The sequence below is a fragment of the Apodemus sylvaticus genome, chromosome X (genome assembly GCF_947179515.1).
Source record: "Apodemus sylvaticus chromosome X, mApoSyl1.1, whole genome shotgun sequence".
NCBI lineage: Eukaryota > Metazoa > Chordata > Mammalia > Rodentia > Muridae > Apodemus > Apodemus sylvaticus.
In genome coordinates this window covers 56,767,878-56,795,259 of record NC_067495.1, presented here as the reverse complement: position 1 = coordinate 56,795,259, position 27,382 = coordinate 56,767,878, and the positions used below count along the sequence as shown (strand labels likewise).

General features: G+C 41.7%; 1 protein-coding gene across 1 annotated transcript in view; it reads right to left on the bottom strand.

Annotated features, from left to right (window-relative positions):
• Msn (moesin) overlaps positions 1–27,133 on the bottom strand; it is a 72,434-nt gene extending 45,301 nt beyond the window's left edge. The window contains exon 1 of the mRNA XM_052170440.1: positions 26,930–27,133. Coding sequence (XP_052026400.1) covers positions 26,930–26,941 — 12 coding nt within the window. The 5' untranslated portion in view covers positions 26,942–27,133. The remainder of the gene's footprint in view (positions 1–26,929) is intronic.
• Between the last annotated feature and the right edge of the window lie 249 nt (positions 27,134–27,382).

Genomic DNA, 27,382 nt, shown 5'->3' with positions numbered 1-27,382 from the left:
CCATTGAGGGGGAGAGCTACAAAATGCTGACATCTGTAATGGCATGGCTGCTGTGCACACAAACTCACAGATGTGAAGCAGGCAAAGTGGTGGGTGGGTATGATAAATATACATTGTATAAATGCACTAAAATGTCAAAGAATAAAAAAAATTCCTTACAATAGATGTAAAGTATCTCTGTCACTTAAAAGTGACTTGGGTAATACTGCTTAGTCATATGGCAGTTCTATTTTTAGTTTTATGAGAAACTGCCACACTGATTTCCATAGCGACTCTACCAGTTTACACTCCCAACAATAATGAATAAGGGTTCCGCTTTGCCCACGTCTTCACCACCACTTATTTGTCACTAGACATTTTTATATAAAATAACCATTCTGACTGTGGTAATGTCGAATCTCTAAATAATTTAAGTTTGCATTTCCTTGATGGCTAAGGAGAGTGACCATTTTGGCTACTGAGATATTTCAGCATGCAAGAGGTACCAGCAGCCAAGCCGGGCAATCTTAGTTCAATCTCCAGGACCCACGTAGTAGAAGGAGAGAACCAACTCCCACAAGTTTCCCTCCTGTGACTAGACCTAGGATACTCATGATCTGGTTAGGAATTTCCCTCCCAGGACTAGAGAGCAGAAACTCATCATTCAGACATGCCCATATTCTGAGTCTCACTGTGGCTCTTCACAACTTTCCTTTTATGAGAAAGAGGGGGGTGGGAACAAGGATGGTATCACAGGCCTGTAATCCTTGCATTCAGAAGTCAGAAAAATAGTGTGAGTTCAAGACTGGGTTGACTACATAATGGTATTTGTGTGAGGTATTTGTTTAGAGAAAAGAAATCCTAAAGTATCCTCGTATTTTTTCCACATTAACCATCTTCACATGGCCCTGGGAAGACAAGCTTATTCTCTAGCCAGGGTCCCTCGGGTGGAGCAGTGAGGAAACAATCACAGGCAACACTGTGAAATGGTACCAGAAGATGTGTGCAGGGGCATGATGCTCTTCTAATGTATTGTAATAGCAGGGTCTTGGACCTAATAGAGGCTGATCTATGGGTGGCCCTATTCCCTAATCAGGAATAAAGGCTACTGGGTTAAATAGGAAGTAGGACACAAACAGTATTTAATTCCCAAGCGCCCTGTCTTGGACATAAGACAGAACACCGTCCCAGCACTTCCATATAGAGCTGGAGTGAAGTCACCAAGTCCTTGGGCTCTTACTCACCAACTGCCTGTAATGTTCCTACTGACTGAATGCCTTGGTGCCCACAGCATTACTCACCACCCATTCTGTGCTATTCCCACCCCCACCCCAGCCCAATTCTGCAACATGCCCAGACAATGAACTCACCCTACAAAGAGAGCTACTCATTTCCCTTGGGCTACTTAGTTACTTTGAACCCCACACCTTCCCCAGGATTTTTGGGTTAAGGGCTACAATTCCCATTTCCTCTAACCCTGACCAAGTTTAGGGAATTCCCAACTGAGCTATCAGGGCCACTTCTACCTCCAGGTACCAGAGTATAAAGGACCCAGAGTAAAATTTTAGTTCATCTCAACTGTATCCTTGATGTATGTCCCCTGGGATAGGACTCTCCTTTCTCAGTTTATTTTCTTGCAAATAACAAAAAGAAACTCCTATTAGAGATACAGTTATCTTAACTTTTACCCAACATTAGGATTACTTAGGGAATTAGTTAAAAATCCTTATGCTCAGTCTTAACCCATACCAACTAGAGCCTATATGGATGCCTTTCAATATGCCAATATGTAGTGCGCAGGGAAACTTGACTTTCTTGAGCACAAGGTCAGAAGACAGCAAGTCTACCTCCCTCCACCCAGAGCTTAAATTCCACTCTGAGAAGAGGTGCTCTCCAGCCAAAAGTGTGGCAGAGGAATGCCTTGTTGGCATCAGTGGGAGGAGAGGTCCTTGGTCCTGTGAAGGCTCGATAGATGCTCCAGTGTGGGGAAATCAAGGGGGGGAGGTGGAAGTGGGTCGGGTGGAGGGGCATATACTCAGTGGAAGGGAGTGGGAGGAGGGGTTGGGAGTTTTCAGGGATGGGGGAAACCGGGAAAGGGTTTAGCATTTGAAGTGTAAATGAAGATTATATTCAATAAAAAATTTTTTAAAATGAAGAATTATATCTTACATTTATAGATTAATTCTGTCCTAAACTTTTTAAACTGATACATAAAAACTGTGCATATTTGTAGGGTACCGTACATGTTTTGATATGTTTAATGTTTAAAAATCTAAAAATTGCCGGGCAATGGTGGCACACACCTGTAATCCCAGCACTCTGGGAGGCAGAGGCAGGCAGATTTCTGAGTTTGAGGCCAGCCTGGTCTACAGAGTGAGTTCCAGGACTGCCAGGGCTATACAGAGAAACCCTGTCTCGAAAAAACCAAAACCAAAAAAAAAAAAAAAAAAAAAAAAAAAAAAAAAAAAAAAAAAAAAATTCTTTACATGTTTGTCACTCCTTTGTGATTAAAATATGTAAAAAAAAAAAAAAAAGAAAAAAGAAAAGAAAAAGAAAAGAAAAAAAGAAAAAAGAAAAAAGAAGAGGTGCCCTAACAAGTAATCTCCAGCTTCCTTCTTAACCACTAAAGTTATGGTAGGGGTGTTTGTTGAATTATTTTTGTTTTGTTTTGCTTTGCTTTGTTTGTCCATAGTCCTGGATGGCCTACTAGAGCAGCCTTGACCTCACAAAAATGCTCCTGTATTGAGCAAGAGGCGTTGCCATGGCCAAGAGAGTGGCACTATTAGGAGATGTGGCCCTGTTGGAGTAGGTGTGTCACTGTGGGCCTGAGCTTTAAGACCCTCATCCTAGCTGCCTGGAAGTCAGTCTTCCACTAGTAGCCTTCAGATGAAGACGTAGAACTCTCAGCTCCTCTTGTACCATGCCTGTCTGGATGCTGCCATGTTCCTACCTTGATGATAATGGACTGAACCTCTGAACGTGTAAGCCAACCCCAACTAAACGTTAAATGTTGTTCTTATAAGAGTTGCCTTTGTCATGGTGTCTGCTCACAGCAGGAAAACCCTAAGACAGGAGTCTATATAGCTGCCTTTGGAAGCTGTTTAGAGAAAAGACACATCTAAAGTTATCTTCATATTTTTTCCACATTAACCTTCTCCTCATAACCCTGGGAAGACAAGCTTATTCTTTAGTCAGGGTACCTCACATGAAGCAGTGGGGAAACTCTCTTCAGGTTGAGATTTCTGGCAGGTACTAGCGAACCCAAAACTTGCACTGCTTTCATTTCTTCAGAAGTTCAGATCCATACACATGCACATGTCAGGCAAGCACTCAAGGATCATGCTACTTTCCTTGCACCAAGTTCTCCCTTTTGAAACCTTCCATTGAGTCCAGAAGGGAAATATTACAATGTATTTTAACTAACACAGAAATCTGTCTTTTACAAAGAATTCAGAGAACTAACTAGTTTAATAAAAAAAAGGGAAAAGAAACTGGTTGGCACATGCCAGTTGGAAAACTAAAGCAGAGGCAAGAGGACCAAGATGTTCAAGGCCACCCATCTCAGCTATATGGTGAATTCGTAGCCAGACTCAGCTACGCTGAAATCTGGCTCAAAATAAAAAGAAAGAAAGAAAAGTAAAAGACAGAAAACCAAAATCAATGTTCCTAATAAGGTATAAGACCCTATATTGGTTAGGTCTAAGCAAATGCCAAGCAATTCTCACTTACTACAAAGTAACTATGTGCATGACAAAGCAAAGTAACTTACTGGTACAACCAGATTTTCCAGGCAATTTGCCTTGAGAGCAATGATCTGACACTAGCAACAGGATGGGTGACATGGGAAGACAACTGCCAGGCCCCAAGAAAAAGAAAACAATGGAACAGCTGGCCAACCCCACAGAGCCCCCCTAAACTGCAAGAGTTCTCTCTAAACTTCATCTTTTTAAACTTCACTTCTGAGACAAAAAAAATTAAGAGACTGGGGGAGATTAGCTGCTACTGGAATGGGGAAAGGGCCAAATATTCAAAAGGGATTCTTCCCTGCAAATCTCAGAACTCTGGCCTAGTCATGACTAGAGAGAAAATCTAGGTCTTTATGAAGCCATGTTTGTCGCCCTTTCCCACATCAAATCCTGCAGTCCAAAACTTACCTTCTTACTCTTCTCTGAAACTGGTCCCCATGATGGACTAGAGAAGCTTTACACTTCTTTACTCGCTTTGAGCCTTGATATCTCTATATGAAGAGATAACTCCTAACTTGCTAACCAGAAAAAGTTAGTAAGTATACATTAAGAATAGTAAGGGGGTGGAGGTGGGGCTTCACAACTACAAAGCAGACCACAAATGAAGAGAATTGCTACCATTTGTGCTGGTGTTATTTGTCTTGTCTAGACCACCAGCAAGAAGACTAGGATGAATGTATCTCTCAGTTCGTAGAATGTTTGGATACCACCCATTAAGTCCTGGGGCTCCTTTAATCCCCAACACCTTATTAACCAGGTACTAGTTTATGCTGATAATTTCAGCACTAGGCTATCTACCTTAAAAAACACCACAGAAAACAGACATGGGGTAAGAAAACAATAAAGTTAGGGGCACTTGACAATATTTTTTTTTAATTTTCTATATTCTTTGTTTACATTCCAAATGATTTCCCCTTTCCCGGTTCCCCCCTCCCCATAAGTCCCATAAACCCTTTTTCTTCCACACATTCCCCAATCAAGCCCCTCCCACTTCTCTGTCCTGGTAATCCCCTAAATTGCTGAATCAAGCCTTCCAGGACCAGGGCCCTCACCTTTCTTCTTCTTGGGAATCATGTGATATGTTAATTGTGTCTTGGGTATTCAGAGCTTCTGGGCTAATATCCACTTTTCAGTGACTGCATTTCATGTGTGTTCTTTTGTGAATGAGTTACCTCACTTAGGATGATATTTTCCAGTTCCAACCATTGGGCACTTGATAGTATTTATAGAGCAATACGAGAAAACCTGAAAAGAGGTATCTAATTCATATCAGACTTGGCTATTTTAAATAGGGAACTTCTATTTTAAATAGGAGTTGCCTCCTAGAAATAGAACTTCATCTCAGCTTCCCAATCTTAGTGTTTTTCTTTCTGATCTGCTCAACAGCTAAAAGATCTTGCTTAAAATGAGTCATTATGGTTTTCCAGATTTTGCGAGTTTGGATCTTCATACCAAGGCTCAATCCCAGTAGAATATAGGGAAGAAACATTCAAACCTTCCCTGGAACACAGTCCATACAGGGAGCACAAAACCCATTTTAAAGATCAACACACACACAACAAGGGGTTATGGTGATAATAGCAATATAGCCACTTTGCAGTGGAAATCTGTGAGAGCATTATTTACTCAACTAATTACATATTTTTGCACTATCCCTTGAAAGAACCAACAGAATTTACATGCCCTGTGGTCGCATGGCTTAGGACATGTGGTAGAGAGATCAAAGCTGATTATACTGCAATGCCTCATTGATCACAAATGGTCTATGAATAAGCTGATCCAAAGTGAACTTTTTTCTGATAACTGAAGCTTACCCTTTTAAATATAACCATTCCTAATGATGAGCCAAACGTTTTCATCTGACATGCTCTACTGCCTTTGTCAACAGAGGTCATTAAAACATGATTTAAACTTCCCTGAGCACTTCAATCCTATATGCTTGATTTTCTACAGAGCTAACAGTTAAGAGCTTTCCAATTTGACCTTATCCAACTTGCTCATTAACTCTGAGGCTAGCATGATCATCCTCACTTTACTAACAGGAGAATATGAAGCTGAAGAAAGTTAAAGAACTACCCTAAGGTTATAAAGACAGTATGGAAGGACTGACCTTCCCACAAGGCTGACCCATAAGAAATGCCAGGGATTACCCGGAGGAAATTCTTAAAAAGCTAAACAACAAACCACACAGACTCCCACTTAGGGTTCAGCTCAGAAGTAGAGAGAGCTCTCTCGCCGTCCCTAACACAGCTTATAACTTAGTCACACACACCCATAAATCCCAACCCATTTTCCTTGCTGGGCATGGTGGCACACCACATGGAATTAGCACTTTGAAGTTGGTGAGTTCTAGGCCACCCACAGCTACTTACTAAAACTGTCTCAGAAAGAAGGGATGGTGGGAAAGAGGGAGGGAGGAAGGGAGGCAGGGAGGGAGGGAGGGAGGAAGGAAAAGGAGAGGTAAAAAGAAAAAATGACTTTCCTTTCTTTCCTTTTCTCTTTCTGGTAAGTAATCTCAGATCTTTGCTTCTGTGCTTCACAATAAGTCAGAAAGTTCCAATACTCAGTCTGTAGGCTACTTCCTGTTCATCTAAAGGGGAAAGCAAAAGTACCTACAGTGGCCTAGAGGCCCAGCACAGCCAAGATCAGCCTCTGGTGGTAGAGGCTGCTTGATTAAAAGAAGGGCAAGCAGGAGCTCCACCCTATATACTATGGAAGCCTGGCAACAGAAAACACAAGAGTGAGGTGGAGCTTGCCACCAATGGGAAGAAGGAAAACAGCATTTCTGGTACTTCTGCTTTTCCTCTCTTGGTTTGGCATCTTCGAATGATCAATATACTCAAATTAATAAATTTCTAAGACTAGGACCAACAATAAATAGGCTAGATTTACTTATTGTTTACTTGTTTGTTTGTGTTTATTTATACATTTGTATATTACACGTCACCATTTCCCTCAACTAGGTGACTCAAGCACATGCGAACACTCTGCAAAGCCACTTTTATGGACAAAATATGCATGCTAAAAGGAGAAAAGAGAGGAAATTTAACTCTATTTCACTGTTCATTAACAGGCCTTCACACTGGTCTTCTTTGCAGAGTCAAGTGCCACCAATACACATATGGATGCACTCAGTTTTGCTTCTTTCATCTCACACAGCTTCGTCTTCGTCCAGCATTCTTCAGGTAATCAGGCCTTTCATTTCGGTGCTGCCTAGAAACAAACTATTCCAAACTGAGAAACCGCAAAACAGAGATGAAACTATTATATGCATGAGTTCGCAAGCTGCCTTACCAAGATGTACTCTACAAAGATCATTTGAGATACAGATGAAATCACAGCAATTTCTCTTCCAGAATGAGCACAGAAAGAGAAGCATCCAAAAATCCCACACCAGTACACCTTTTCTCCTAGGCAAGCAAATGTCCTTTTTATGTCCCATTAGATAAAGTGTGTGGGCTCTGCACAGAAGAGTAACTCAACCTTGAAATGTCAGCACAGAGGTAAAGATAACAGGTACTAAAATTCAAGGTGAACCTCGCCTACATAGCACAAAAGAGGCCAAACCTGGAGTACATGAGACCTTGACACAGAGGAAAAAAAAAGAGGGAAGGGGATGGATACAGCTAAGCAGTTAAAAGCATGTTCCAAAGGACCTGAGTTGGCTTATCAGTAGTTTTGGATAGCTCACAACCACCTGTGTGATGCCAGCTCCAAAGCCCTCTTCCAGACCACAGATCATTTGCATTCCCATGGACATACCCACAAAGAGACACATATTTTTTTAATTAAATATATTAAAAAGAAAAGAAAATATATGGACGTTTTATATGTACAGAGTTCCACCTGTTTCTTCATTTGCTTATTTATACCCATTCAGAATTTAAAACCTGACTTAAGATAACTTCCCTATACCTAAGGAGTTTTCCCTTAGCTACAGGGAAACAAAGCAAATTGTAGAACAATGAAGATTAGTGCACCATGCATGCTTAAAGATTCATGAGTGTAAATGTATTTAAAATAGTATGTGCATTAGCAGGCTGTGGCAGCACACACCTGTAATTCAGTAAATAGAAGCTAAGGCAGGAGGATGAAAAAATTCAAGGCTAATCTTGGCTTCATGTAAAAACGTCAAGAAAGAAAGAAAGAAAGAAAGAAAGAAAGAAAGAAAGAAAGAAAGAAAGAAAGAAAGAAAGAAAGAAAGAAAGAAAGAAAGAAAGAAAGAAAGAAAGAAAGAAAGAAAGAAAGAAAGAAAGAAAGAAAGAAAGGAGGGAGGGAGGGAGGGAGGGAGGGAGGGAGGGAGGGAGGGAGGGAGGGAAGGAGGGAGGGAAGGAGGGAAGGAGGGAGGGAAGGAGGGAAGGAGGGAGGGAAGGAGGGAAGGAGGGAAGGAGGGAAGAAAAATAAACAGGAAAGGGCTAGTCTACATTTACATTGGTTAAAAGTGGTCCCCTCGGAAGAGTAGTCAGGCACAGAAGAGACTTCCTATTTTTCAGTTTTGTCTGATTTCTTGTCATTTGTTGGTTTAATTTAGAGGGTGGGGTGGTTTGAAAGAAAAAGGTTCCATAGGTTCATAGGGAGTGGCACTGTTAGAAGGTGTGGCCTTGGTGGGGCAGGTGTGGCCTTATTAAAGGAAGTGTGTCACTATGGGTGCAGACTTTTCAGATGCTCAACCCAAGCCCATGTCACTCTCTTCTTACTGCCTGAGGATCCAGATATAGAACTCTCTGCTCCTTCTCAAGCACTATGTCTGCCTTCATACTCCATGATGGTAAGAACTAAACCCTGAACTGTAAGCTGATTTCCTTCATAAGTGTTACCACGGTCATGGTGTCTCACTACAGCAATAAAATCCTAACTAAGACAGAGTCTCACTAAGTGGCCCTAGCTTTCCTAGAATTCACTAGGTAAACAAGATTGTTCTCACAGTTATGATCCTTCTGTCTCTCTCTGCCTCTGCAGTGCTGGAATTACAGATGCACATCACCATACCCAGCCCTATGTTGTTCGATGTTTGTGTTCTTATCAAATCAAATAACATATTCATTTCATAATGAAAACCATGGCATGCATCTCTAATTCCAGCATTTAGGAGGCAGGGGCAGGTATATCTCTGTATGGTTGAGTCTAGCTTGGTCTACATTGAGAATTTCAGGATAAGCAGGGCTACATGGAGAGACCCTGTCTCAAAAAAATCAAAAAAGGAAGGAAGGGAGGGAGGGTCAGAGGAAGGGCAAACAAACAAAAGTCTATAGTAACAATTTTGGAGTTTTGGTTTCTTTGGAAAACACAGAAATGTTTTCACTTGATCCCATGTTTTGGGATATGGGGCTGCTTCAGATTGTCTATAGCAGCTGACTATGATTTTCTTTGTGCTCTTGCAGGGTTGTGATTTTGCCAGTGGCAAACAGTTTCTGTGATTGTGAATTCTAGGGACTTTTCAGAGGGTATATAAATGCCCTGAGAGGCAGAGTAGGTTCACGTTTGGTGGTTGTTTGCAGTTTGTTAAGTAGCCACGAACAAAGAAGAAAGAACAAAAAGAGATAGTAGATATTCTAATGGCAAGGATCAAACTTGCCCCAAAGGAACCTGATTCTCCCAACCAGCAGGAAGTAGCCTAATGATAATGCCACCCCCTTTCCTTTCTCTCCTTTTTTCTCTCATATCTACTGTTAGGGTATTGAAAGGGTAGGAAAAGGGTAGATAAACATGGAAGAAAGAAGCACCTACAAAGTAGCAAATTCCAGCTACACAAGTTCACATCTGGGCCTATTTGCCTATAATCCTAGCTACTGTGTGGGTGGGCTTAGGCAGCAGAATTTCAAGGTCAAGGCCCACTTGACCTACTGACAGAGTTTAATTTAAAGAAATCTTCCAAAACAAATTTATTAGGCATGATAGTACACACCTGTAATACCAGAAGTCAGGAAACCGAAGCAAGAAGAGCATGAATTCAAGGTCATCCTCAGCCTATACAGCAAGTTTAAGGCAAGCCTGAGCTACATGAACTATCTCAAGAACAACATATGATAAAATAAAAATAAAAAGTAGAAAGAGGGCTGGGAGTGTGGTTTAGAAATCGTGTGCTGCTTGCCCAGCATATTCAAGGCCCTAGGTTGAATTCCTTGTACTGCCAAAAGGTAAAGTCCAAAACTGTAAGATAAAAACAATCTGCATTAAAATCTATCCTCCAGTCTATGTCCAGTAACATTCTTGGCACAATGTCTAGCTCGGCACTCTAAAACAAATGGAAAAAATCTTTTAAAACCAAATTGGAAGAGTCTTTTAATAACAATAACTGTCGGGTGTGATCACACACACCATTAATCCCAGCATTTAGGAGACAGAGGCAGATAGATCTCTTTGAGTTCAAAGCTAGACTGTTCTACATTCCAAATCCCCTGCCATTCAACACTGCATAGTGAGATCCTGTCTCAAAAACGAAACAGAACAGAAGAAAAACATGGTAGTCTTCACGGGCTCTATTTTATGACATGCAACCTTACCTACTAAGCTTAATACTATGTCTTCCAATGCAAACCACATCTCTATCTCAGAAGTGAATGGAAGAAAATCCTCTCCATTTCCCATAAAAGAATGTTACTTTGACTACAACATGTCCAAACCTGCAAAGATACGCAGCTCTGGGCTCTCAGGCAGCCGTGGAGTGCATGGCTATAGTAGCAATAGCTGTTGGGTACTTCAACAACATGATCTCTAGGGTTTCCTTGTTATCCCACCCATCTATGCTGGGCTCTACCCAAACCTCTTCAGATTTGATTACATAATTCAGTCCTGCCTACTGGCACTGCCATAATGAGCACTACACATACCAAAAAAATTTACACTAGGTAATGCCTCAAATATGTACTCTACAGCCAAAGTCTGGGCTGCTCCACAAAGGCAGATTGAAATGCTCACCCTACTGCCTATTAGAATCCACTAAAGGCTTTGAGTTCAGTCTTTCCCTCTTGGCAAGAAAACTACTGTGTGAAGACATGGAAAAGGGAGGTGGAAATTGACTATGATCAGGCTGACCACTCACATATAAATGGACACTATAAGGTACATAAGAAAGTAATGCCTTTCCATTCCCTGGCACTATTATACTCCACCCTGCCAGGGCCCAAATAAATCCACCTTAGGTGCTTTCCAGGAGACTATGGAGCTGTTCACCTTGCTGGCAGATCTATTTAATGAATACAAAATGTATGTATTCAACATATATTTCTTGAGTACCTAATCTGTGTCAGGTACTATGCTAGAGTCTATATATGGATAGCAGGAACCAATCTCTATTCTCATGAAACTGACACAGTAGTAGATTCACCTTATACTCTAGTGCAGTGGTTCTTCACCTATGGGTCTTGACCCCTTTGGGTGGCATCTCAGATATTGTAAGATACCTTACAATTCATAAAAGTAGCAAAATTACAGTTATGAAGTAGAAAAAAATAATTTTATGGTTGGAGGTCACCATAACATGAGGAAGTGTCACAGCATTAGGAAGGTTGAGAACCACTAGAGTGGGTTTGGCTAATACAATATGGAGAATACTGAAAATGGTCTCGACTTCAAAAGCAGCTTTTCTGCATATGAGTTAACTACATGACTTTTCTGATTTGCTTTGTGACAGGGTTTCACATGTCCCAAACTGGTCTCAGTGTGTGTGTGTGTGTGTGAATCTGAGAATGACCTAAACTTCTGAGCCTCCTACTTCTACCATCTGCATGCTAGCACTGTATGTGTGTGTGTGTGCGCGCGCGCACACACACACACGAGAGAGAGAGAGAGAGAGAGAGAGAGAGAGAGAGAGAGAGAGAGAGAGAGAACCACCATGCATGATTATGATTTTTGCAGTGCTAGGGATCAAACCCAGAACTCTATTGATTAAACCCAGCACTCTATGGAGCTATATCCCCAGATCTACTACAAGACTTTGACCAAGAAAGACCCTTACAGTTGTGTTTTACACTTGACAAAAATATTATCTACAGATTAAAATAATGTTTAAATGTTTCTTTATAAGACACAAAAGCCCTAGTGTAGATTACAGTTTTGCAAACAACCAAAACAGCAGCAAACTACACATATATGTGTAGTATATGCTGAATACAAAAAGCATACTATGTCAAGAATATCAACACAGGGACAGGGATGTGGCTCAATTGGTAGAATACTAGCCTAGCATGCACAAAGCCTTGGATGCAATCCCCAACACTCATAAGCCAGACATGGTGGCACAAGCCTGCAATTCCAAAACTTGTGTGATAGAGGCGGGAAGATCAAGAATTCTAGGTTAGCTTGAATCCTTGGCTACATACAGAGTCATGTGTTAAGATAAGATACAGGCTAAGGTTGGCTTGAATCCTCAGCTTTGAACTTTGGTGGGTCCCTCATGAGCTGTTTGCCAGTAGGGTCCTAATTTCACTGCAGCTTCTATAAAAACTTCTACCTTTATCTAAAAGAGGATCAGGCGCCCCTCTTCTGTAGCACCGCTCACTTGCTACAGAGCTAAGGACCAGGGACCACCTCCCACCCCAGCTACTTGTTACCACTCCTGAGCAGGGCCATGCTGGGCCTGTTGGAACCACATTTCATATACTTCCTTCTAAAAAGAACTAGGCTATAAGGTTCCTGCAAGGGCCTCAGGAAGCCACAGCATCTCTGCATAGGGATATGATGGGATGGACACACACACATGAACGAACTTTTAAGAGGCTGTTTAGTAACTTGACAGGGTACTTGGGGGGCTGAGGCAAGATGGTTTCTATGCACTGACTCAGGCCATTTTTCATTATAATACAATACACACACACACACACACACACACACACACAGAGCATGTCTTTTGTCTATCACCAGTGCCTCCCATGCCTCAATGCAGGATCCCTTACATATACTGCTACTGCTGCTGCTTCCCCTATCGTCTATTGCTAATAAAACACCCTTCAAAAGGTTTGCCCATGCTTAGTATGATGACCTGGAATCCTACTACTAAAGAAGCTAAGACAAGAAAATGGTCCAACCTGCACTACATTGTATATTATTAGGTCACTATGGGCTACAGAGTGACATCCTATCTCAAAACCAGTTGGGCAGAAACACTTATGGATAAGGTGGTACAGACATGTAATCCTGCACTTGGTAAAGGGAGGCAGTAGGATAAGGGGTTCAAGGTCAACCTTGGATCCTTGGCTACATATTGAACTTAAGGATATAATATACTGACTATAAGAGATCCTGTATCAAAAAAATTTAAAAAAAATAAAAAATAAAAAATAAAAAGAGATCCTGTATCATAGGGCAGTGGTGGGGCACACCTTTAATCCCAGCACTTGGGAGGCAGAGGCAGGCGGATTTCTGAGTACGAGGCCAGCCGGGTCTACAGAGTGAGTTCCAGGACAGCCAGGGCTACACAGAGAAACCCTGTCTTGAAAAAAAAAACACAAAAAAGATCCTGTATCAAATACACATAAAAAAAGAATTGTTTTTATGTCTCTAACAATGGACATCTAGAGATAGTCACTTCTTGAGGTAAAAGGAACTAGAAGCTTTAAAATCCACAAGTTTACTAAATAAAAAACAGTCTGGTAGCTCAACATGTCTACAAAAACATATAGTCATTGGGTGGAATTTTATAAGACCATTAACATGTTATTTTTTTAAGTTCAGGTATCATGTACCTTAGGCTGACCTACAACTCACTTTGAAACAAAGAATGATCTTTGGGCCCGCACCACCCAAGTGATAGGGTAACATTCCCAGGACCTGAGATATGACAATTTCTCCAAGTTAAAGTCCAATGTAGTAAGTTCCAGGCCAGCTTGGAATAGCAACAATATTGAGGAAAATAATCCTAAATGTACATTAATCCAATCATATTTTTTTAGTAACAGATTTGCTAGGGTATAAAGAAGTAGGAATTCTTATGTACAAATCACTGTGCTCTAGAAAAACAAATGCACACACGAGAAGTAATACACATAAGAACTAATATGTTAAAGTAGTAAGTTTTTGAAAAATTATTCTGTGTGTGCTAAACATCCTCATATGCCATGGGACATTTTACAAAAAGAGGAAATACAAAAATAAAGCCCCATTCTATTTCTGCTTAATTGTACATTACTGTCTTTCACTGACCTTGCTTGCCTACACTCTTACCAAAAGCCATTTTGATCTACCACTTCAAATGTTAGACACCATGTAGGGGCCATGAAAAAAAAATGAGAAGCTGCCAACAAAGCAGAAGAAACTGCCTCTATGACCCAGAAACCATTCCAGCTCGATTCTGGGGAAGACACTTCTCCCAAACAGCATTATCCAGCTTCATCCAACGAAGACATCTTTCGGTTAGCTGCCTCAGCTAATTGTTCTAAACGGAAGAAAATATCAATACTTCAGAGTTCAAGAAGTTCATGTTCAGGGCCACTTTTTACAAGGCTGGGATACAGTGTGGGATTGATAAGCAAGGACTGGACCAAAGACAAAGAGGATAGGGAGGAAGTAAAAGCATATCCTTTCTTATGCTGTATCAATGTAACACACTGTCACAACAAGTTTATAATTTCATCACAATATTAATATAATGTAGAATCAGATGAAAGCCCAACACTAAGCATGGAAATAGAGATTATGTGGTAATAAACTCCCTGGCTAGAATGTATTCCTCTGTTCCACCCAATGCCACACATATAGTTTTCCATCTACAAGGGCAGCCGAGACAACAGTGACTCAGACAAGAGGAAATCTTAGTAATTTAAGGCTCAAAATAAAAGTAATCCCATAGCCCCAAAAAGGCTGTTATATGAAGAGAGAGGAAATAAGATCTCCTCTGCAATCGGTTTGGTTTTGTATCTTGGTCATCCCCTTTATGGATAAAAGTATGGCTATCCCAAGGGTCTTCTATTCTCTCTGGAGTCAAAAATAACCAAAATTAACCAGCAACTCTAGCCTTCAGAGTGGGGTGAAATGCTTTGCCCAAGGTTCACTGTCAATAACTGTTTCCCCAAGTCATTGTCCCCACAGGAGGGCTCCTGGAAAATAGTCTGTTTCCATACTGATATCTAGGAAAGAAAACATTCTCAATGTTATTTTAAAGGAGACAGCACAACTTCAAGCACTTTTCTCTGGTGTTATACAGCTATCTTCCTATTCTCTAAGAGTAAACACATTATCAGAATATCTGTTTCAAATATAAAGAAATTAAGATGTGAAAATTATTTGTCCAAGGTCACCCACACAGAGGCTAAAACCAGATATCCGGATTCGGCCTACTACTGTTTCCACTGTACAGTGTCTACTAAAAAGCAGAAAACTGGGAGGGGGGCTGGAGAAATAAATCCACAATCATTTACTGTTGTGGTAGAGGACCCAGGTTCAGTGCCCAGCATACACACAGAGGCTCACAACCATCCTTAACTCCAGTTCCAGGGGATCTGATGCCCTCTTCTGACCCAGGCAGACAAGTGTTACACAGACATACAGGTAGGCAAAAGACATAAAATAAAATAAATAAATCTGAAAACAAAATTTTAAAGCAGGAAAAATAATGAATGAGACAAGTGTCTGAAGTTTTCTGCATCAAAAGCTCTCTTCTAACCTAGCAAAACCTAGCATAAACCTAGGCATAGAACAGGCACATGCCAAGCCCTGGCCTTTCTAATTGGAAGGTCTTACCTACCCCAAAAACATACCTTCAGATGCTGAGAGCCCTAGCCCTACCCCACCTCCTATGCCTTTTCAGGCCATGCAAGACCACACTTAAGCTGTCAGAGAGCTTAGTAAAAAACTAAAGACAGGTAACTATGCAGGGACAAGTGGGAAAGAAAAGATAAGAAAGAGGGTGGAGAAATCACAATCATTCCAGAGCCTGCTCCCTCCCTCCTCCCCAACCCTGTCTCATCCTTCTCACTTCTCATTCCTCCTCCTCCTTCTCCTCCTCCTCCTCCTCTTCCTCCTCCTCCTCCTCTTCTCAAGGCCTTAAGGAGAAAAAAAGTTTACAGGTAGCATTGCAAAACCTTGAGGAGGTGGTCCCTGCTATAAAGAACAGGAAATTGGTTGAGGAGAGGTGAGTATCTGAGGGGGGTGAAAATAGCCAAATAAGGTCACTCGACTCGTGGGGAATCATAAGGAATGATTCCAGAAGGTGACATCACGGGGAGGAAGCCTTTAGTCACTGGTTTCCTCTGGCAACTGGCCTTTGGCCAGGAGGCAAGCTCCCAACCATAGGAAAATGCCTAGGTTATTGCAGAAAGGCAAATAGGCTAAATTGTTCCCAGACGCAGCTCAGCCACTTCATGAGCAGCCCTCCAAGCACCCATAAGAGAGAAGTAAAGTAACCCTGAAGCAGAATAGCCAATATTCTTGCCAAGTGTATTCTAGATTCACCATGCCGCAGGGACCAAGGGATATAAAGAACCTGGGGAAGTTCTGCATTTTTTTATTTCTGATGTCGCTGATATTTTCATGCTGGAGGAGGAAAAAAGCAAATTCAAGGGCAAAAAGACCATATAACTTTTGATTTTAGTAACATAACATTTAAAGGCTTGTCAGTCTCCATTATCAACAATGATGGTTGAAACAGACTTTAGCTTATTTTAAACCCCTGAAGATAGCAAGGACTTATGCATCTTAATTAATGACAATCATACTGGATGTTCCCTTGACACCTCCAACCCCATACCATGGATTAATCAAACATTATAACAAGGAATAAAGAGCCTTTAGGTGTACTTAATCAAATACCTAGCTTGAGGTTTTTGAAAAAAGACTGGACCCGAGAATTGGAGCAGACTAGAACGAAATGGTAAGATCAGAAACTACTTCAGCTATCTTAAAAATAACATGGCTTTTCCAGGCCTGGTGGAATATGCCCTTAATCAGGAGGCAGAGGAAGGTAGATCTCTGACTTTCAGGTTACCTTGGTCATATGCTAAGACTTTGTCTCAAAAAATAATAATAATGAGGCTATATTATTCATCCTATATTTTTAAGGGAGACCAGAACTAAAGAAAATAAAATGCCCCATAGATAGGCTGTACTCCCTCTCACAGGTCTTGACCCCTATTATCTCCCAGATACATAACCAAGACATAATTTTGCCCTGTATCACCTAATGTTCAAACCTCAATGATTCCCATAATTTGCATCAATTAGTATCTTAACAGCACAACTATCAAAAGTTCACAAGCAAAAAGTAAATTTGAAAACAGTATTAGATCTGCTATTTCTGCTGTCAGGCATACCCAACGAGCTGTACTTGAAACCTTACACCAAGGCATCTGTCTCCCAGTTCAAGGAGCCTGAGGTTGGTAGGCTACGGTCAGAAAGTATCATGCTCCTCCATCTATCACAACCACTCATTGAAAAACCATTCCTCCATTGAAAAACCATTCCTTCATTTTTTTTCCACCAAACACCTCACCTCACAACACAGCCAATGGGAGAATAGAAAGCCTTCACTGAGTTCTATTTTTTTAATTTAGTTCAAATAGGCACATGAAGGAAGGAACAATTTTCCATCGTGTGTGCATGAAAGTGCATTTACATACCAGAAAATGCATGTAGAGAACCAGAGGATGGCCTCAACTATCAGTCCTAGGCTTCCTCTTATGAAGGAGAGTGTCTCTCTTGTTTCTGCAACCTCATTCCAGGCCACCTGGCCCACTTGCTTCCAGAATTCTCCTGTCTCTGCCTCGCCCATCTTGCAGTAGGAGCTCAAGAACTGCAGATGTACCCTTAACATGGGTTCTGGGAATCCACACCCAGGTCCCCACTTCACCCACTGAACCATCTCCTGAAGCCATTTAAAAACCTACTTGGGCAAGAACAAGAAGATTTTACAAGAATTAAAAAAACAAAAAACAAACAAAAAAAAGAAAGAAATCTGCAGCTTTGCACTGCTGTGAGTCAAACATTTGGGCGGTGGTGACGCATGCCTGTAATCCCAGCACTCTGGGAGGCAGAGGCAGGCAGATCTCTGAGTTCGAGGCCAGCCTGGTCTACAGAGTGAGTTCCAGGACAACCAGGGCTACACAGAGAAACCCTGTCTCGGAAAAACCAAATCCTAAAAAAAAATAAATAAATAAATAAAAAATAAAAAAAAATAAAAAAATAAAAAAATAAAAACCCAAAAAAAGAAAAAAAAAGACTTTACAAGAATTAATCCTCCTGGTTTCAGAAACCTTAAGTTATAATATCCTTCACAGACCATTCAGAAGGTTTACCAATGAAGCAAGAACAATTTAAAAGGCATACTGATCTAAAACTTCCTAGTTTACACCTTTATATAAAAATTCTATCATTTTCCCACCCAGAATGGCCACGGGCCCCAAGTATGTACCTCTTTAAGACCCCATTAATGTCCTAGTAAACTCCATATTAAAATCTATAGAAAATACAATATATTTTTCTCAAACTTTTTCTAAGATTGAGTTAGCCCTAAATCTCCAATTAAATGGGAAAATGTTAAAGTCATGAATTGCATTCTCTATTCATTGTGTTTATAGTAATTTACAGTAATAGTAATAATCAATAAATTATGAAAATGGAGTTCCTAATAGATGGTTGAACATATTAATAATAATTGGTGTTACATTTATATGGTACTACTAGTTGCTTGACACAGTTATAAGCACTTTCTATAAATCATCTCAGTCGGCACAAGCCTAGGAAGCAGTTATCTTTAAATTACAGTTGAGGAAAAGAAGGCTCAGAAGTAACCTACTGAGGCATATCTGTTCCATACCTATGGTTTTAGCTATTCAGAAGGCCAAAACAGAAGAGAACCACTTGAGACCAGAGTTCAGAGATGAGCTTGAGCTACCTGATATAACTCCAATCCAAAAAAAAAAAAAAAAAAAATTCCAGGCATGAATGGTAGCACTCAGGAAACAGGCAGAAGGATGGTTGCAAGTTCAAGGCCAGCCTATTCTACATAAGAAGACTGTCAAGAAAACAAAACCAGAAACAAAAAACAAACAAATAACAACAACAAAGCAGATGTGAGGGACTGGAGACAGGGGATAAGGAGAAGGGGGCAGAGATGGGAAATTAATAGACTCTAGAACTAGATAGTTTGGATTCAAAATGCAGTGGTGGGATTAACAAGTTATGCCTTGGGTAAATTACTTAGCTCCTTTTTCTTTTAGTTCTGGAGATTCAACCCAGGGCCTTGTGCATGTTTCAAACAACTCATTGGTCACATAGGTGAGTGTTTAAAATTTGATCCCAAGCAATCTAATTCTGGAGTCTGTATCTTTTAATACTATACACTTTCTATGTAAATCTGAAAAGCCCCCCCCACTAACAACCCAAGACTTGACCCACTAGCAAAGTATCTAGAGTTGATGGTTGAGATCAGTTGACTCTGAACTATATTAAAATGGTTGCTGCAGCATCAAATATTATCCTTAAATTAGAAAGGCAAGTGTTCTTCTAACCATAATGTCCTACCATAGTGTTCTAACACAACAGACAGAATCTCTTGAATTCAAAGAAGTCAGACCTTGATAGGCATGGAGGTCAAGTTTGTATTCCCAACACTTAGGAGACAGAGGTAGAACACTGCAAGTTCAAGGCCATCCTGAGCTATATCTGTTTCAAAGCAAAAAACAAGGACATAGAGATGGCTCAGCAGGTAAAGGGACTGGCCACTATTCCTGATGGACCTGAATTCAACATGGTGGAAGGAGAGAACTGACTCTTGCAAGTTGTCCTCTGTCCTCCATACATGCCATAGGCAATGCCACTGTGGATGGATGCACACCAACACATGTACATACAAAGATGTACAGTACAAAAATAATTTTGAAGGATTCAAAAAATTCAGTCATGGTAGTGATCAGCTGTATTTCCAGCAGTTGAAGGGCACATGAAAGCATGAGGCCATCCTTAGCTACATAACTATGTCAAGTTCAACCTGGGCTAGAAATCCTGTTGCTAAGAAAAATATGGCTCTTAGGAAAAGTAAGGCCTCGCCTCAAGAAGGAAAATGGCTAAATATCCTCTCCCTATGTCCCTTCAACCATCTGTCTTCTACCACCTTTCACAGTCAAGAAAAAACATCTAGGAAGTACTACAGAGTTCCAAAGAAATGTCCAAGACTTGAACCATCTCCATCTTTAAAACTCCCTGGGGATTGCTGTACAATCACTAACAGGATGGTCAAGTCACCCCCAGCTGAGTCAGAAAACACTGAACATCCTCTCTTAATACCGGCCTCAGGCAAGATGCCCTGGCACTATTGTTAGCTCACTGAAATTTCTTCCTTATTGTGGGATTCAGTGTGCTCATCTAAAACATGAAGGCCAAACTTCTTCGGCCAGTTCAGATATTCTGTAGCTCAGTATACTCCTGTGAGAAACCCTGCCTATCCAAAAACAATTAGCTAAATCAAATCTTGAGGCTGAGGAAGCTCTGGGATGCTCTCTAAGTGTGGATGCCTTTTTAAAATGCTATACCCCACAGTACCTAGTCCTCCGTTCACTGGTCGCACACACCTTACAAGATTTGTTTATCTTCACCACCTTTTTAATACCTACCAATATATCTAGCTACTCAACTAATTTATTTAGAAATAAATTAGAGATAGTTCTTTATAACTTCCAGCTAGATATGATGGTACATGCCTATAATCCCAACAGTTGGAGACAAAAGCAATAGGGTCATCCTTCTCTGTCTTAAGAGCTTTCTCTCCTCCACCAAAAGGAACCTAGTATCTCCCTAACTTTTCAGCAAAACTAGAAGAAATCTATATGATGCTGTTAGCAAGCACTATACAATGTGAGAACAGAGAAAGAGAAAGCGACAAAGGTATTATTTCTTTGTTTGTGAAGACAGGGTTTTGTCATGTTATTCAGACTGACATTGAATTCACTGTGTAGCCTAGACTGACCTCAACCTCACAACATCTTCCTGCCTCAGTCTCAGAGTGCTGGAATTACAGGCATAACCCACTACACCCAACTCTTCTTTTTAATGTCATGAATATTTAATCTTATTTTTATTAATCATACACCCAACTCTTATTAAGCTTTTCCTGTTTGCCGAGAGCTCTTCGATAAACTTAGCACCTTCATAATGTAGTTTCACTTAGTTTCTTTCTTTCCTCAGTTAAAAAAAAATATACAGAACAGATGTACCTACTCCTGCTTTGACTTGATATCCCAGGGTGGGGGTAGTACCCAAGAATGGCTTCCCCTTCTCTGGAAAGGAGACGGGGTAATGGAGGAAGGGTATTGGGGTGGGACTAGGAGGGAGGCTTCAAACGGGATATAATAAAAAAACACAAAAAACAACCCAAAGCTCAAAACTCAATAGAGAAATAAAGAGCCAAGAGTCCCCGTGTCAGTATTATTGGCAAGATCTAATGCAATGAACTGGAAACTCTACATTCTAAACTGGTACTCAATAAACAATACTGCAAAAATATAGAAAAACAAGATAAGTACCTTTGGGCAAGCTCTGTGTAAACTCTGTATGTCAAGTATCCTCTAGCACATCAAATGTGCTCACATTGTAAAGAATGAAAGAATGCATATGAAAAAAGATATCCAAGACTATATACCACTGTGCCACCAAGGCTGTCAAGAATATCAGTATTAGAAGGGTCCCAAAAGTTTACCTATTACTGGCCCAGGTCCCTTGTGACAAATTTGAAGAAATACTGAGCAGACATAAAGGAATTAGCTAATGGCCTGCTTTATTTGGATAGCCTTTCTGCTATTTTGTAAGACGTGTAGCCCAAACTGAACACAAACTCATTATTTGGTAGGGAATAACCCTAAACTCCTGATTGCCCTAACTCGACTCCTCAAGTACTGGGATTGTAGGCCTATACCACCATGCCTAGATTTTCTTCGTCAGTTAGAATTTTATTTCCTTTATTTTTATTAAATTTTGCTGCTGTAAAAATTTGATGAACAAAATTAATTTACCCTAACTCAGTTGTATACATTTGTAGATTTAACAAAATGCTAAGGAAATTGAGACATGTAGAATTTCCCCAGTCTTCTGCTTAATATGACAACTTAAGATATTCTTAGGAGGCTGAGTCAGGAGGTTATCTAGGCCATTATCTAGCTATGCATTCTAGGCCAATCTAGACCAACTAAAACTTTAGGTTTCATAAACCAAAAACAAAATTTAGTAGGATATCTGTTTAATTTTATACACTCTGGGAAGATTTAGAATTTCAGCTATTGGCAGTTATCTATACATTCATAGAACTCCTTTAAAGGTCCTAGGAACACTTTCAAGGAAATTGTTGGTTTGTTGGTTGGTTGTTCTGTTTGAGACAGAGTTCCTCTATATAGCCCTGACTGTCCTAGAACTAATTCCGTAGACCAGGCTGCCCTCAAACTCACAGAGATCAGCCTGTCTTTGCATCTAGAACACTGGGATTAAAGATGTGTGTCACCACTGCCATACTTCAAGGAATTTTTTTTGTTTGTTCAAATATAAATAACACATAATAAATCTTTAAAAAATCAAAGAGCATCTCATCTCTTTCTATAGAATGAGAACAAATATTCTAAGTTGAGTTTTACTTTCTATTTTCCAACACCCACCATCCACGTTCATGTAATGCTGAGCTAACCTTCTAAACTAAGAGATCTTCTATCACAAATTAGAACCTGGAACTGCAAAGTTTTTCAGCTCTATCAAGCATGAAATAAAAGGGATGAACAGCAAAGCCAGTCAATTATGAAAAACCATCCTCATCATGACCTGACCAATGGACAGCCCCAAGGAAGACCACCTTTGTACTATTCATTTGCTTGTTTTCCCTCTTTAGGGACAGAAGAATGAGGTGGGGTAGCAGAAAAGATTAGAAGTTAAGAAAGAAGCACATGATAAACTCAGTTCTATCTTTCAAAGATCAGAGAGAGTCAGGATCTATCTTCGAAGATCAGAGCCTGTGTAGTCATTAAAAGCCCAACCCTGATAGTACTGCTGGAAGCCAGATCTCCCCCTCGAGGGACTCTGAGCCTAGAAATTCCAGTGGGGGTAGGGGTGGACTCCCAGGAATATACAATAGAACCTAAGAAAGATGGTTGCTAAGCAACACTATTAGAACAGAGTTCAGAATAATTGTAGCTGTCATCACTTCTCATCCATAGAGAATTAGATTTGGAAGCATGGGTAAAGACTAAATGACCTCTAAATGTCCCTTCCATTTCTACAATCTAAAAAGGCAGTTGGATTATAGAAACAGACCCAAAAAAAGGCACCATCTTTTTTTTTTTGGGGGGGGGTTACTGTTAGGTTTTTTTGGGGGGGGCACGGTTCAGATGGCCTCACTCTAGTTCAAGCTGGCCTCAAACTCACTACAATCTTCTATCCTAACAAGTGCTACAATTACAGGCATGAGCTACACTCATGTTGCCTGGCAACACTTCCCTTACAGGTAGCCATTACAGGCACTTAGAGAATAATGCAATAGTCAAGACCACCCCATCACTGACTGACAGAGCAACCTTCCCCCCAAGATGAAAGTAGAGTCTATTTCGTGCCTTGACGTTTCCCTCTCTGTGCAAGAGATTTTCCATGAATAAGTGTAAATGAAATCCTCAAGATGGTGCCTGTTCGGTTCTCTACTATCTACACTCTCACAAAGGGTTCAGCAGATTGCAAAGTCAAGAGTGGAGAAATGCTAGACAGTGTAACACTCATCTGTTATCCTACTATGAGGGAGGCTGAGGTGAAAAGATATAGAGTTCAAGGTCATCCTTGCCTATATATCTACTTCTAATCCAAAGTGGGCAACATGAGACTCAGTCACAAACGACAAATCAAGTGACGTCCAAGATGGCTCACAGAGTAACCCACTTAGCAGCCAAAGCTGGCCACTTTATTCCCAGATGCCACAGTGAAGAGAACTGACTCCTGAAACTTGCCCTTTGATGTCTACTCGTGCGTGCACGTGCCTCTGCGTGTGGGCGTGTTTGTGTGCGTGTGCAGGCTTTATAATTCCAGAGAGGCAGAAATAGGATTGCCTGGAATCAAGGCCAATTTGGGCTGCACAGCGTGACTGTGTCTCAAAACAAACAAAACAAAACAAAGCACCCTCAGGTGATAGTTCACACCTGTAATTCCAGAAATTCTGAAGCAGAGTCAAGAGGATTGCTTTGAGGTGTTTTTAAAAAAAAATAGGGCCCTAAGGGCTACACAGCAAGAAATTGTTTCCAAAAAGAGAGAGAGATGACGGTGGTGGGGCAGCAGACAGAGGCAGAAGCCTCCCACACAACCTTCATTCCTTGCCTCACCCTCAAGTCTGCAGGCAGGGCTGGTTCAAGGGTTAGAAGCCTGAAATTCTGCCCCCTATTCGCCAAGTACCACTTTAGTGCCACTTCAGTGGCTCAAGCAATGCTAGGAATGGCAGGAAAACCAACAGTTCATACAGCCCCTGTTAAAGTTTAGCTGAATGTGGACCCAGAAGTTTTCAAACACTTCAAGGAGCTGGGCTCAGTGTCTATCGCGGATGGTACTGCCCACTTTTCCCCCTGACTTGCTAAATCCCAGTAAACCAAACAGGTTTTCCAAGACTGACTCCCTCCACCCCCAAAGACCTAGACCCAAGTTGTGGCTTTCCTGTTGGTTCGCTACATCACTCATGGTTTGTCTGTCCTCCATCACCAGTTTCAATCTAAACAATGGGAAGAGCTGGACTTGATAGCATGACAACAAATCCTAGCATTTAGGTTGTGGAAGCAAGAGGATTAGAAATGCAAGCCTAGCCTAGGATATATGAGACCCCGTTTCATCAAACCAGTTAAGTAAATAAATAATTGTAACACATAATAAATCATAAAGTTTTAAGCTAAAAACTCAAAATTAACAATCTCTTTTTTAGGGAATCCAAGTGAATCTCCTAAATTTTTGAAATTTAAAAGAAAAAAAAGATAAAGATGGATTTGAAAGGGAAAGACCTTCTCAAAAAAAAGTTTTTTTTTTTTTACTTTTATTTTATATTCATGACTGTTTTGACAGCATGTATGTGGACCACAATTGTGCATGATTGACACTGAAAGAGGGAGTCAGATCCCCTGGAATGTGCGTTACAGACAGTTGTAAGTGGTCATGTGGACACTGACACCAGAACCTGTTACAGTACCTTGTTGGGCAACCTCTTCAGTACCAGGAAAGACATATGAGAGTGAAATTCTCTTCTCTCCAAAAGGGACAGGCAGGCTGGTCATATGAGAGCCAGTGATCCTAGCACTCAGAGGCCTGGGTTGAGCTGGCTAGGAGGACCTTGTCTCGAAAAAGACCAAAGACCAGACTTTGGGAACTAGCAATCAGAAACAGTCCAAAAAAGGTGTATTTCAACAAATTTAAAGTAGGCTGCCCCAGCTAGGAGAAAGCGGCTTTAACAGTTACACTGACCATCTCTAACACAAACGAAGAAATTTGATTTTACACTACCATTCTGTATCTTTCATATTTTAGAAAAGGTTAAGTACATGGCAAAGAAGGAGTGGAAGCCGAGTACTCCCTGCACTTGACAAACACTATTTCCAAAAGAGTTTTTAAGTCTAAGTCAGGCTACAAAGTGAGTGCAAACCAGCCTTGGCTAAAATCAAACTCTCTTATCAAAACAAATTAACAAGCCAAGTGAGATGGTTCAAGCCTGTAATCTCAGCACTGTGGAGGCTGAGGCGGGAAAAGTGGCAAAAATCTGAAAGCCACCTACATTACATGGGAAGTCCCATGCCAGTCCAGGTTACAGAGTGAGATCCTGCCCAACCAAAATGCCCCACAGCAGAATACATGTGATAAGAACACAGAAGGGAAGACACTGAAGGGCGGAAGGAAACCTGCCAGAGGTCTTGGGGTGAAAAACACAACAGGAGGGTAGTGGAGGAGGGAACAAAGTATAGTTTCACATGTGCATATACTTTCACAAAGTATAATTTTATATAAGACCAAGAGACTGTCTCAAAATATATATAAAACAAAAAACAAAAAGAAACCTTGGTGTTTCTTAAGAACAGAGTTCTCAGAAGGCAAGGTCGATTCCGCAGTGTAGCTGGAATATAGTAAGGGTGGCAAGGAAACCTCAATAGAGACACAAAGACCTCCCTGAATCTTTTCACTCTCGTCCCAGCGCTCTCACCCCTTCTCAAGCATCCTAGTCACTATCTCAGTTGTACCAGGCTCAGGCAGTACTAGAGAGATGGGTAGGCCAGCAACATACAACCTAGGAGCCAAGCAAGCCCCTTTACCTAAGAAACTCAATTCACAGTGGTCATTGGGCCTTCATGAGCAAGGACCTGGCGTGACTTGCACAAAAGCAAGCAGAGCTCATTAGTCAAGCACATACCCCTCCCCCACCCCTCCCTACTGGGCATCCGGCCCCCCTAGGCCTCACTCCCTGGAGGCTTCTGCTAGCAACAGCCAGTGGGGTGGAGACCAGATCTCAAATCAACCACCACACTAGATAGGTGTGGCCCCCACAGAAGAAAACCTATACCTCACAAAACGGTCCTAAGGGGCTAGAGAGGCGCTATATCTGACAGGATTTAATAGAGGAAGAGAAACCTGGCCCGTCTTCCAGTAGGTTGAGTGGGCCCCTCCACAGACGTGTGCCTAATCAAGTGTTTGTACCTCTGGATAGAGTCACCCAGTTGATGAGCCCCTCTACGTCTTCCTCATTTCCCCGGGGAAAACAGTTGGAGCTGAGAAGCGTTGGAAGGGGACAGAGCAGAAGTGGGGTAGCGGAGGGGCGGTTATGGGAAAGGTGGATGGGTGTGCGGGATCCGCCCTGAGCAACTTCCTCTCTCCTCCCTGCTTCTCTGTAACCATGGGGCTCTTCTGAGACTGTGATAGCCTTGCTCCAGAAAGGCGCCAATTCCTGAGCCGGGGAAATGTTCTCAAAAGTAAAGTCATTTTCCCAGTGCCCAAAAGACCCTTTAGAATAGGGGATTTGTCCAGTCCCTCAAAGAGTTTCCACTGCCTCATCCCAAAGGCGGGGAACTGGAACCCAAGGAAGACTGGCTCCTCCTTAACCACATTTCTAGTCTGTACACCCCATCACCTCCTAGAGCGCTCAAATTAGGGCTCCACTATCTTTTCCTTCCTAGGGCCTTAAGGGACAGCCCAGCATCCCCGGGAGGCCTGTGACCGAACAAGCCCGAAGCCATAGAGTGGAAAAGGTCAAACTGGAGCCCCCAGGGCCGACCGAGCAAGTCCTCCGCACTCACCGTCTTCGGCATGGTGGCGGCAAGGGCAGAGGAGTTGGTGAAGTTTGGCTGGAAACTGTCGGGCTGCTCTGAGCGCGCAGTACACTTCGGCAAGGACTCCTGAGAACCGGGTGCTCAGATTGGGTCCCACACTAGCGCTGGGCGACTGCTCCGCTTCCTGCTAACGGGCCGCGACTTTACAAACCCCACCCAGGAAAGAGCCGCCCCCGTTGCATTGCTCGCTCCTTTATGTGGCCCGGCTTCCGCGCCTCTCCCCGCCCTCCCGCCAGCCAGCCCGCGGCTTCGGCCCTCGCCCCGCCCAGCCCAGCCCAGCCCCGAGAGGCTACTCTGGCCACGTGGGGGGCAAGGCCCAGGGCCAAAACTCCCCAAGGACTCCCACTCCCCACTTGTGCCCACTCTGCCCCCTCCCACCTTTCTTCACTACCCCTCCCTCCAAGTTTCGACCATCTGACT